Here is a 13,378-nt window from a genome sequence, read left to right on the forward strand (position 1 = left end):
ATTACTGTATTTTATCTAGTAATATATGTTTGCTGAACAAAATTCTGATTTATTTTATTATATACAATGCATATCTATTAGATAGTAAGAATAAAAATAATCAAATTGAAAAATAAGAAATGTAAATAGAAAGGAAAAATGTCTTTACTACATTATTGCTGAGAATGAACATTTTGGGAGCAAAATTTGGCAATGCCTATTCAAGTTTTAAAATGTTCATATTCCTTGATTCTGCAATTATATTGTTAAAAATTATCTTACAGTAATACAATTTATTCAATATGTGTATATATACATGCATGTATATATGCATATATATATTCAAATTGTATATATACACATGTGTATACATAGATACATGTAAACATGTACATATAAAAACAATGTGTGTGTGTATATATATATACACACATATATATACACATATATATGTGTGTATATATATATACACACATGCACACATACCATATATACCAACTTATGAAGATTTTCAATGCAGCATAGCTAAAATAACAGAAAATATAAATAATATAGATCTTCATATAGAGACATGCAGTGCTATCAATAATATTTATTAAAATTAGAGTATATATGTGTATGTATTGGGACCTATTGATGTGTAATTACTAAATTGCATATACAAAATCCTAATCTAATATTTCTAAGTACAAATGCACATATGAAAGAATAAGTCATCCTTAATAAATTGAAAAGTGTTCCAGAAGTCAAAATTAGAACCTGGTGTATGTGACTCACATTCCTTGCTCTGTGTTTTACACTGCACAAAGTCCCTTTGTCCCTCCTCTGGGCCTTTGTACATCTGCTCCACCTGCTGGGAGTAGCCCCTGGTCTTACTTTATCTTAGCCACAGTCCAGCTTTAAGGCTTAAATCATTTATTTTCTTTCATTTCTTTATGAAAACAGTTCAGTTATTTCTATTCAACAGTTATTTCTATTGTCATTATTTTACCTGCCCTTTATTTAAGAAAATAGGTCATATTTGACAGTTTTTTGGATTATCTGTTGTCTACTTAAATTAGTAGGAAAAGTGAGGGAAGTATAAAGAATTAATTATAATTGCCCCTGTCTTTCCTAGAGCAGCTCTTTAAAAAAGAATTCCTTACTACCCACTGTGCAAGAACATGCCATGAAGGTGGCTGATGGTGTGATTCAAGATTGAACTGGAAGTTCAAGGTACAGTTTAATTATTGATGTAGGCTGAATTGTCTAGGAATACACAGGATAAAAGATGACAGTTAGAAAATGTCATCATTGAGCTTATTGGATAGGGAAATAGCAACCAGACTCTAGAAGAGATTTACTTTCACACATGGAGGATGGGCTGGCACCAGCATTATCTATGTCCCACTGCTCACTGCAGTTTCCTTCCAATTGATAAATGATATTGATGTCCACTGCAACCTTACTATTCCCAGGAACTTTGAGAAATGTGGAAGAAGTAGCAATTATTAAGCATTTGCTTATGGAAATAAGAGAAACATGTAATAAACATAAAGTAATGATATATAGAAAACACATCTTGTGAGTGGGTGGTGACAGTGGCTGTAGGCAGTGGGGAGAATTGGTTGACTGAGGGCATAGACAGAGGCACTAGGCAAGCCTGGACTTTACAGACATGTGACATGATCAGGAAAACAAACACGAATACTGCACTCCCACCCTTTATGGGTATTACCTCCATTAGCCTTCACGGCAGTTTTGTGAGCCATCAGGCGAAAATACTGGGGCGCTGTGAGGCAAAGGAGTTGGTAGCCTGGGCATCGGAGTTAGTCACATGCCTGCAAGAAACTGTGAGGCAGCTATGCAATTTCTCTAAACCTCAGTTGCTGCTTCAGAAAATCCAGTCATAATACTTATTTCATATGGCTGTTCATGATAATCAAATGAGAAAAAGATGTTTAGTCATTGCCCATAATCAGTAAGTAATACAAACATGGTAGCTATGGCTTCTCTTTCACTAATCGTGCTGTTGCAGAAATTGAGGAATGGAGAGGTTGAGATTGCAAAGCCAGTATGTAGCCTGGCTAGGACTTAGAGGTAGGTTTGCTGTGTCTGAATTCAGGAACATACCCTTTGAACAGAAGATTAAGTATGGAAAAAAATAACAGGGTGTGAGTCTGGCAGGAAGTGAGTTGGACTGACGGTGGAATAAATACAGTGAAGCACATGAGAAATGAAGTCCAAACAGTAAGAGAAAAGGGGCTGGTGATGAGAGCTGAATGTCAGGTGGAAAAGTTCAATTCTGTTCCGTATCAACACAGAGTCATACTATGTCCCAAACTTAAGGACAGACAGGGCATATATATTCTAGAATAGCGGCTTTCATTTTTCTGAACATGAAATGAACAACCCCTCTAAGGAAATCCTACCCAGAGACATAAACAATTAATGCAAATAACAACTGAGTGTTTGTGTTTGAAGAGGACAGAGCCAGTCCTGCTGATACTCATCTAGGAAACCATCCTTGTACTGCAGATGAAAAAACCAAGGTTCGGAGATGCCAGCAGCATGCTCAAATACAGATTAAGTTAGTGATGCAAAGTGGAATAAAATCTACTTGTCATTTATTGACTCCCAAGCCAGCGTTCCTTTAACTTCACAAGGATTGTTGCAAGAAAGTACTCAGTCCTCGGGCTAGGGAGGAGAGGATGAGACTAAGTAATATATGGCACTTCCACAGTTTCCTGTGGTTGTTCTGCATTCAGTGTAAGGGATGGGGGTGGAGTGGGCTACTGAAAAGCAGGAGTGACTTCTCAGCATTAACAGAGGGGCATAATCCAAATATCAATGTGAAGCTTTGCTTTTTGCAAAATTTCTTAGATGTGGCATCCAGGTCTGCTTTATAGTCCCTAGTAATATGAGGCATTCTTTACTGCAGGTTTTTCTCTTGGTTGCAGTAGTAACTCCCCTGAAATACAATCTATTCTTCTCTTCTCAAGTGGTGGGATATACTAGGTATGAATCGAAGCTGTGTGAGCAAAATGCCAGCTCCACCAGAAACTAGTTATATAATCTCGTGCAAGATATTTAACTCCTAAGGGCTTTGGTCTCTCTTTACGATGGGAGTAGTATAGGTACCTACCTCATGTGGTATCATGAGGTTTAAATGAAATAATACAGCTAACATATTTGGCATAGTGCCCAGCAGCATTGTTAGCCTAAAAGCTAATTGCTTAGTTGTTGTCATTATGCTCTGAAATCCTTTGTTCCATTTAGGAAACAGAGGAAACTGAAAGGAATGACTTAGGCTAATTCAAGGTTCAAGTCAGTTGTATTGGGGATCTGGAGTTTTGCCGAACCATGATGGTTTATAATCTTCATTACTGAACAGTGAAGTCAGGGATTATATAGTAACTACTTTTAGGTATATGATGATCATTTAAAATTTAGAAGAAAAGCACACAATTGGAAAAGAATCAATATTTTTTTAAAAAAACACAAGAATAACCTACTTCATCACATTATTTTTAAGATAAACAGGATAATAATTGTAATATACTTAGCATAGTGATTGGTGAATGATAAATCTCACATCATAATTACTAGAGAAGCTGTACTGATATTTGAGGGTACTGATTCTGGCATCAGAAAATGAGGTCCAAATTCTGGCTTCACTACTGAATAGCTATGTGACCTTGCTTAAGGTTCCTAAACTGTATGAGAGTAGGTTCCTGTTTCTGTAAAACAAAGTCAATCATATAATTATTCTAATGCCTGGAATAAGGAATTGCCTCCAAGGTGAGGTGGGTGCTAAAAAAGTTATCTATTAATAATAACTATTATAAAGGTAGAACAAGGAGGAAAAAATCTATTTCACATAGAAACACAATTTAGAAAGGGAGGAGAAAAGGCTTGGGGAAGCCTTGCATAAATAAAGTATTTCTCTTTTAAATTATTTATTTAGCACATTCTTAGAAGTCAAATGCCTAGATGGAGAATACATGGGTAAAAACAAAGAACAAATTCCCTGAGGTCCTGGAAATACAGGAAGCCAAATTAGTCACTAATTATAAATCATATCTTGCTTATTTAGGATTCTCAACTCTCAGCTGGAACTCATATCAACACCTGAGAAATGGAAAATCAAAACAATGTGACTGAATTCATTCTTCTGGGTCTCACAGAGAACCTGGAGCTGCGGAAAATATTTTCTGCCATGTTTCTTGTCATGTATGTAGCCACAGTGCTGGAAAATCTACTTATTGTGGTAACTATTATCACAAGTCAGAGTCTGAGGTCACCTATGTACTTTTTTCTTACCTTCTTGTCCCTTTTGGATGTCATGTTCTCATCTGTTGTTGCCCCCAAGGTGATTGTAGACGCCCTCTCCAAGAGCACTACCATCTCTCTTAAAGGCTGCCTGACCCAGCTCTTTGCCGAGCATTTCTTTGGCGGTGTGGGGATCATCCTCCTCACTGTGATGGCCTATGACCGCTACGTGGCCATCTGTAAGCCCCTGCACTACACGATCATCATGAGTCCACGGGTGTGCTGCCTAATGGTAGGAGGGGCTTGGGTGGGGGGATTTATGCACGCAATGATACAACTTCTCTTCATGTATCAAATACCCTTTTGTGGTCCTAATATCATAGATCACTTTATATGTGATTTGTTTCAGTTGTTGACACTTGCCTGCATGGACACCCACATCCTGGGCCTCTTAGTTACCCTCAACAGTGGGATGATGTGTGTGGCCATCTTTCTTACCTTAATTGCGTCCTACACGGTCATCCTATGCTCCCTGAAGTCTTACATCTCTAAAGGGCGGCACAAAGCCCTCTCTACCTGCAGCTCCCACCTCACGGTGGTTGTATTGTTCTTTGTCCCCTGTATTCTCTTGTACATGAGGCCTGTGGTCACTCACCCCATAGACAAGGCAATGGCTGTGTCAGACTCAATCATCACACCCATGTTAAATCCCTTGATCTATACACTGAGGAATGCAGAGGTGAAAAGTGCCATGAAGAAACTCTGGATGAAATGGGAGGCTTTGGTTGGGAAATAACTGCAATGCTGAGAACATCATGTATTTCCCAAAAGGAGAAGTCATTCTTTCAGAAATGTGTAAGAGCTAAAACTGTCCATTCCTCGGTGGCTGTCAAAGGAAGCTTTTTTTGAGACAGAGTCTCGCTGTGTCACCCAGGCTGGAGTGCAGTGGCACTATCTTGGCTCTGCAGTCTCCACCTCCTGGGTGATTATTCTGCCTTAGCCTCCCCAGTAGCTGGGACTACAGGCACGTGCCGTGACACTCGACTAATTTTTTTATATTCAGTAGGATGGAATTTCACCCTGTTGCAAAATCTGGTCTTGAACTCCTGAGCGCAAGTGATTCCCCTGCCTCTACCTCCCAAAGTGCTGGGATTACAGACATGAGCTCTGTGCCCGGCAGAGAGGAAGCTTTTAAAATTGTAAAACCGGGTTTATGATTCAGATTCTGTGCAATTTAGATATTATGATAATTTCCTGCTTTATACCCTTCCCTAGCTTCCCATTGTCTTAGAAACAAATATCAATAATATAATATATATTCAATAATTTAATGAGTGATGAGATTAGAAGTTTGAATTAATATGTGAATAAATTGTATAAGGAAACTGACTATTTGAAAAAGAGATATTTAAAAGTATGTCACAAAGTAAATAATTAAGTACTACTTATGGGATTTTATTTGTGTAGGATACACCAAAAACAAAGAAGGAAAGATGCAGAGTAAGCTAAAAATATTTTTAAAATCTAGTTACACTGAAGGTGGGGGCATGGGAGATAGTGATGGAGATAGTGATAGGGACGTGGTGTTTAAAGTCAACCATATAGAGTCAGCCCTCTGTATCCACGGGTTCAATATCAACCAATCACAGATCAAAAATATTTGGGGAAAAAAAAACCCAAAACCAAAAAATGACAAAATAACGATAAAACATAATACAAACTTAAAAATACAGTATAGCAATTATTTATATAACATTTACCTTGTATTAGGTACTACAAGTGATCATGGGATGATTTAAAGTCTACAACAGGATGTACACTGGGCATATGCAAATACTCTGCCATGTTATATATGGGACTTCCATATCCACAGATTTCGTTATTCACGGTGGCCCTGGAACCAGACACTGAGGGGTCACTGTACTCTCTTGTAATGTTCTCCTTTGATAAGTAAGGCAAGTGCAGTAGTTTATCGTTTGTGCAATTAATATTAAACATTTTTAGAAGATAACATGAAATAAGCCTGATTTTTTCTTTTTTAAGAAAACATAGTGCTTAAAATTTCCAGACACAATGGAGTTATTGGTCTCCCCTATTGCTATAAGTAACTGAAACCTAGACAAAATATATAAGACACCTGTTTTTAATATTAGGCAATATAGAACTGGGGAGTCCCTTAGAGAAGGGAAGCTAATTAGGTGAGTGCAAGGACTGCTGCAGGCTTCTGCTAGGGGAAACTTCTGGACCATGGTCTAGGCACGGAGAAGCCAGTATGTCATCACAGTTGAAACAGAGATCATAGCCCAGGGTAGTGGAAGAAGCTGTAATCTGTGGAGCAGAGTACTAGAGAGGAAGGAGCTATGCAGTCTTCACAGGGTCCAGTGCAGCCTGAGATAGTTGCCAAATACTAAGAATACTAAGGTGTTCCCGTGTGGAGTGAAACTCAAGACAGACTAAAGAACAACAACACTCAACATACATGTTCCTTGCAATTTAGGACTTTGCCTGAATTTGCCTAGTAACATAGGGGCAAGCTGAAAACACATCATCATTTTGTAACTGAAAGACAGGCACCTCAGTTGCCCTGGCAGAAGACAAAAGATATTGGAGACTTGAGCATGTTTATTGACTCAGCCTAAATGGAAACACATTATCTCCACTCACATGTCTTGCATTTCCAATGTGAAGACATATTTCATATATCTACAGTGGCCAGGCAGATAATTTCTAAGATTTTTCCACCTAACTGAAAGGGAGCATAAAATATAGCAGAGCACATGGAATATTTCCTGTGAATTACTGTCTCCAATATAACGTGTCAGTGAAGTGCCAGGTTTTAAATGTGTCTCTCTCATTCCAAAGTTTGAACTCTTACAACCAATTTTATTAAGCAATATGACTTGAGAACCTCAGCTTGGTTGTTTCATAGAGATGATCCCTGCTTTTGAACAATGGGGAAGATTCAAAAAATACTTTAAAATGTTTCAGTTTATTTAAACACTTTTGATGTGACAGACAAAGGTGGTAGCAGATGCAAATAAAACCAAAAATAGTGACTTATATCCATAGAGCACTTATCATATCCCAGGCACTTTTCTAAGCACTTTATAAACATTACCTCCTTTAATCCTCATTACAAATCTATAAGTTCACTACTGCTATCAATCATTTTGCCAGATAACCATCTGAATCCAGAAAGATTAAGTAACTTGCTCGATAAATTGCTAAACCAAATTTTAAATCCAGTTTGGCTCCAGGCTTGTAAACTCATCTGTACCGAGACCTTGGGTACAATAAGTGGAAGAGATAGACAAATTAATTGAATTTAGTAGGTAAAATCATGTACTGGAGAAGGGGTATGAGCTAAAATTAATAAAAAATGATGGCAATAAAATCTTGTTTTCAGGCTCATTGGCATATAAACTGTGGGAGAAAAACAATATCCACTTAAGCAGAATCAGCCTATGGAGGGGAGAATCAGGAAAACAAAACAATAAAGAAGATGCTCACATAAGAGAAATTATGGAGAATTCTATTTATAATTGACCTGAGATCCACAAGATATAATGAAAAAGGATTTGGGAAATTAAAGCTATCCTGGAAAAAGATAGTTTATATTGCTGGAGGGTATTTCAAATATAAAGTTAAAACATTTTCTTTAAAAAATAGGCAGTCCTTAGTTAAAAAAACATTCATGTATCTTTTTTTTTCAAATCCCAGACACTCATACAACACCTGCACTTGCTATTGGGCTTTTGACATAGCATAATCTATGAGAATGTGGGCTATAAAGACAGGGCTTCCTTTTCAGGGCTGCCTAAAATAGTTCTCAACAATAATACGGAGTCAGTAAATTGAATTTAATTTTGAGTAGGGAATATTTCTGTGGACGCTGTTGGTGACAGGTACCTGTGGCAGAGACTGCTAATTGTCCACTAAAGCCCATTCTTCCCTCCTCTGCAGCAATACAAGGGTAACCACCTGAGCAGTGCCTACCTTCCTTAGCCCCTATGCATCTAGATGTAGCTCTGTGACTAAGTTTTTGTCAATTGGATGTAATCAGAGGAATATGTGTAACTTGCAGGCTGAAATCCACAATGTTGGACGTGTGTTCCTCAAGTTCATAGCCCCTTCTTGACACCTAATACCAGGCTGGTGGTGTCACAGTTATAGATAACCACGCCTTGTGGCTATGCTTCTCAGATTGGTATGTATACATGAAATACCCAGGGTTAAATTCAGATTACAATTCATCAGGTCTAGGGAGGGGCCCAAGATTGTGCAATAATTCCAGCATGTGGCTCACACTTTGACCCTGAAGGCCCTAGGGGTGATCAGGCAAGAGTTTGAAAGGAACCTGACTCTCTGAATGAAAAGGAGGGTATGCGCTGCCAGCCTGGACCATTTACATGGGACTGCTGCAAGCAAAAGAGTAAAAAAGAATAAAATTTCTATACCTTATAGCACTAGGTCATTGGGTTTTTCATTTATACAATGTAGCATTACTCTAAGTAGAAGAGAAGTCAGAATATTCATGAGACCATTCTTTTCTTTCCCTTTTCTCTTTTATTAACTTTTATTTTAAGTTCAAGATTATATTTGCAGATTTGTTACATAGGTAAACTTGTGTCATGGGGGTTTGCTCTGCAGATTATTTCATCACCCAGGTATTAAGCCCAGTACCCAATAGTTATTTTTTCTACCCCTCTCCCTCCTCCAACCCTCCACCCTCAAGTAGACCCCTGTCTATTATACCCTTCTTTGTGTTCATGAGTTCTCATCATTTAGCTTCCACTTATAAATGAGAACATGCGGTATTTGATTTTTTTTTCCTGCATTAGTTTGCTAGGATAATAGCCTCCAGCTCCATCCATGTCCCTCCAAAGGACATGATCTTGTTATTTTGTATGGCTGCATTTGAGAAACGCAAATCAAAACCACAATGAGATTATCTCCCACCAGTCAGAATGGCTATTATCAAAAAGTAAAAAAACAACAGATGCTGGTGAGGTTGTAGAGGAAAAGGAACACTTATACACTGTTGGTGAGAGTGTCACTTAGTTCAACCATTGTGGAAGACAGCGTTGCAATTCCTTAAAGACCTAAAGACAGAAATACTGTTTGACCCGGCAATCCCATTACTGGGTATATACCCAAAAGAATATAAATCGTTCCATTATAAAGACACACGCACATGTACGTTCATTGCAGCACTCTTCTCTTTACAATCCTGTATTCCTAGAAGGAGGATAGAAGGAGGAAATTCTGATATTTCACGTTACAGACAAAAGTGAAATTCCTTACTCAACATTCTGAGTATTTTTCCATTGCGTTAACTATCAAAACTCATACCAATAATGTTTAAAGTGAATGAAAATGCATGTAATGGGAGAAAGTTTCAGGAATTACCCGCCAGTGTTTCATCTTCTTGTTGCTCCACCCTGGGGCAACTGTGGGTAAGGGTTAAGTATTCAATTTGCAGGGAAACACTGCATTTTTTAATTCCAAGAGAGAGACAGCTTCTCATGGACTGGTTCATTTTGACAAAAAAAAAAAAAAAAAGTCCCTTCAATGTAAGCCAGAATGTGAGTTTATAATGGACTATAATTCATGCCTGCTTGCTTCTTATCCTCCAATCACAATATAGCAGTGCTTAAAGCCATCAATATAGCAATTACACTTGAACACTGAAATTATGTGGTTATGCCTGGTTGTAAATTGGTTGTAAGATGACTCAGAACAAACTTACATATGTTTTGAAATTATCATTTAAATGAAAACTTAAAGTGAAACATTCTTAGAGAAATTAGCAATCCCTAGTATTATGATCTCCAGTTAAAACTCTTTAAAATTTCAGGTATTCAATAACACAGCTACCACAAATAGTAAATGAATTTCTATTATGTTCAAAGCATGCGACATCTGGTTTAGACTACATCCCTAATCAAAATAGACATAAGACTGCATCAATCCATAGGAACAACAATTATTGTTTTGGTACCAGGATAGCAATGAGTGTTTCTTAAAGAATAACATATTTAATTGTGTAGTAGTTCAGTGAAAAAAAATTATGTATATAAATATCCAAATATTTATAGATTAATCCAAATTCTTATTTTTTTTTTTTTACTGGCAGACTTGGTATTTCATGACTTTAAAAGCACAGTTTCTGAAGATTAAATGAATTTTTCTCTATTCATGTTATTTGAAAAGAGTATAAGGCAAGTCTTTTTACTCTATTGGTATGGAACATTGAGACTGAAATTTGAGAATATTGTTTTAAAATATTGAAGTTTTTCCCATTGCCAATCCGGCATTACCTCCACAAATGACAACTTATTACCATATGTGTACAGGATGAAATATTAAGTGTTATAGTAGTTAAATTGAAAGCCTAATACTTTGTAATGATTCCATAGCAGAGAAGTGCTACATCACACATTTAGTTTTATAATTATAGTGGTATGTTTTACAAAGATCCGAGAGTCTATTACCTGTCATGAGCTGAGAAGTATGATAATTCCTCCCACTGCTATCTTCTCTAATACATGCCTTCTTCCTTATTGGAGCAAGCAATAAACTGAGTAAGATTTAGAAAATCTAGTTTTCAAACTTCTAAAGTTTATTAGTTCTTTGATCTAGGAAATTCACTCAGTTTTTTGTAATTGGTTCCTTCCATGCTGAAAAGAAGATGGTTAGATTAGATGGGTATTTTAATTATTAAATCATCCTCATAGCTAGACATACTTATTATTTAATATTTCTTTTCAAGATCACTTCCATTTTATATAAATTTATATTAAAGAATGCTGTAACTATGACAATATATTTAAAGAAATAAGAAAAAGTTATCAAATGTTATAGGACTAGTATAACTTTTTCATAATTTTGAGGATAATACCTGATGTCTTTGTGTTAAAAAAGGAGACTAAAAAGTATTAAAGAGATATTGACAGAAAATGATCAATTTTGACTTTCCCTTAATAATGTTATCAAAGATACTGAGCTAAATTGAAACAGGAATTATACTCTTAGTGTAGTATACAATGTATTCTAAAGCTATATCAGTTAACCATCAAATAATCTTAAATATCACTAGTAATACAGCTACACAATTTAGAAAATGCTGAACTTATTACATCATACATCTTATTGCACTGAACAATTTTGCATTATTAATAATTTAGTATCTGTGGAGTCCAGATTTGGTTGCCATATCTAATCTAGGAGTAAGGTAAAAAGTCCACATGGATGCCGTGTAATTCCTCGAGAATGAAGAGAATAGAATTTGGAAATGCATGCTGTCTGTAGTACATTCTTCCATTGCCTTTGTGTATGTCCTGCCCTGATCATATACAAAGTAACATACAAATCTGAAAAATAAATCATGCAACATATAACAACTGAGTACGTCCTGATGTACTCAGTTTATCTTACAGTTACATTGTGTGATAACTCTACCTTTTATTGACTTTTGGTGCCTATAATTTATTCTAGTACAGCCAGAACACACATTGTGAAGAATGCAAATGACCTATGCATTTATTTGTTTTCTTTCTTTCTTTGCAGCATTAATATTAATTACTCTTGAGTTTATCTTAAAACATTATCTTTTATACTAAAGTTTAAATAATAGGTATAAACAATATTTCCATTTAAAAATGTAAGTAACTGACAGAAAAACTCCAACTTTTTGCTGTATTTTCAACTATATTTTGCCTTGTAACATAGCTAGCAAAGTTATTTTCTCAAGTTCAATATGCAGTGCCCAACCCCCAAGGCCCCTGCACTTGCATTTCAAAGAACATTGCCCACTAATCATACAGCTCAGTTTAGGCAAATTTTTTAGATGTAAATGCATTCCTTGATCATATGTCTGCACATGGTTCAGGGAAGTGTTACATTTTATGCTGGGAGAAGGGAAAATTACCTAAAATGAAAACCCTGTTATGAATAAGGAACAGAATTAAAAATTATAAACGAAATTTCCATGTGCATTTAATTAATTTTTGTTGATTCTAAATGTTACAAATAAGAATAGTGAAATATATTGTTTTGGAGAACTAGTATTTTTTTAAATCATTATATTTTCAAACAATAAAATGTATTCTTAATGTTACTAATGTGACACAGTATTTGGAAAAATGTTTCAAAAACTATTAGAGAAACCAGATATGATTTCTAAGAACAAATATAGTTAATATATTGATTCTGAATTAACTTCAGTGATTTGTGTAACTAGATTCCATGATCCGTTGATAGTTTTTACATGATTGTGATTACATTGTAAATGTTTTAATCCAAATTCATTTTTCCCTAGATACTTTATTTTTGCATAGCACACAACATATGGAAAGTCAAAGGAACATATAAAAATTCATACTCATGAGCCTTTCCTCTATCCAGAACATACAAATATTTGTCTTTGTGTTCTTATTTTGTAATGTTGCCATCTTGGTGGGAAACTTTCTGATCCTTATCTCTTTTTAACCAACCAACGCACTATTTCTTCAGGCTCTATGAATATCTACTATACCTCCTGTGTCACACCCAAAATAATTGGTGATCTAGTACTGGGAAGAATAAACATCTCCTATGATAGGAGTCTTTCCCATGCACTTCTTTGGAATCATTGAAATCTTCATCCCTACAGTCATGGCTTTTGATCACTATGTTGCCATCTGCAAACCTCCCCGCTACGTAATTATCATGAATAGGACAAAATACAATACTCTAATCTCGGTTGCTTGGCTGTTGGAGCTTTCCATTCTTCGTTTCAGTTTTCTATGAAAATCTGGTCGCCTTTCTGTGGCTCTAACAAAATTGATGACTAATGTTAAGATATTTTTCCTTTACTGAAAGTCGCTTGTACTGATACGTGCATCACTGGTGTCCTCGTGGTTGCCAATTCTGGAATGTTTGCCTGGTAACCTTGTTCTGTCGTTTGGCTCTTATGTCATTATACTATTCCCCTTAAAAAATCATTCAGTAGAGGGAAGATGCAAAGCCCTCTCTACCTGTGGATCTCATATCACCGTGGTAATCTTACTCTTCGAACCTTCAATCTTTGCCTACCTTAGACCTTCTCACTTTTCCTGAGGACAAAATATCTGCTCTGTTTTACACTATTATTGCTCCAATGTTCAAC

General features: G+C 36.1%; 1 protein-coding gene across 1 annotated transcript; it reads left to right on the top strand.

Annotated features, from left to right (window-relative positions):
• Positions 1-1,146: 1,146 nt before the first annotated feature.
• OR4C6 (olfactory receptor family 4 subfamily C member 6) lies at positions 1,147-5,086 on the top strand. The gene is made up of 2 exons (XM_031016485.3): positions 1,147-1,194; positions 4,055-5,086. Exon 2 carries the CDS (start codon positions 4,097-4,099, stop codon positions 5,024-5,026), a length of 930 nt encoding a protein of 309 aa, XP_030872345.3. The 5' UTR covers positions 1,147-1,194; positions 4,055-4,096; the 3' UTR covers positions 5,027-5,086.
• Positions 5,087-13,378: the final 8,292 nt, after the last annotated feature.

The sequence above is a fragment of the Gorilla gorilla genome, chromosome 9, assembly GCF_029281585.2.
Source record: "Gorilla gorilla gorilla isolate KB3781 chromosome 9, NHGRI_mGorGor1-v2.1_pri, whole genome shotgun sequence".
Lineage (NCBI taxonomy): Eukaryota > Metazoa > Chordata > Mammalia > Primates > Hominidae > Gorilla > Gorilla gorilla.

Excerpts from the sequence above, each read along its gene's own strand:
- OR4C6 (XM_031016485.3), top strand. The coding sequence starts at position 4,097 with ATGGAAAATCAAAACAATGTGACTGAATTCATTCTTCTGGGTCTCACA.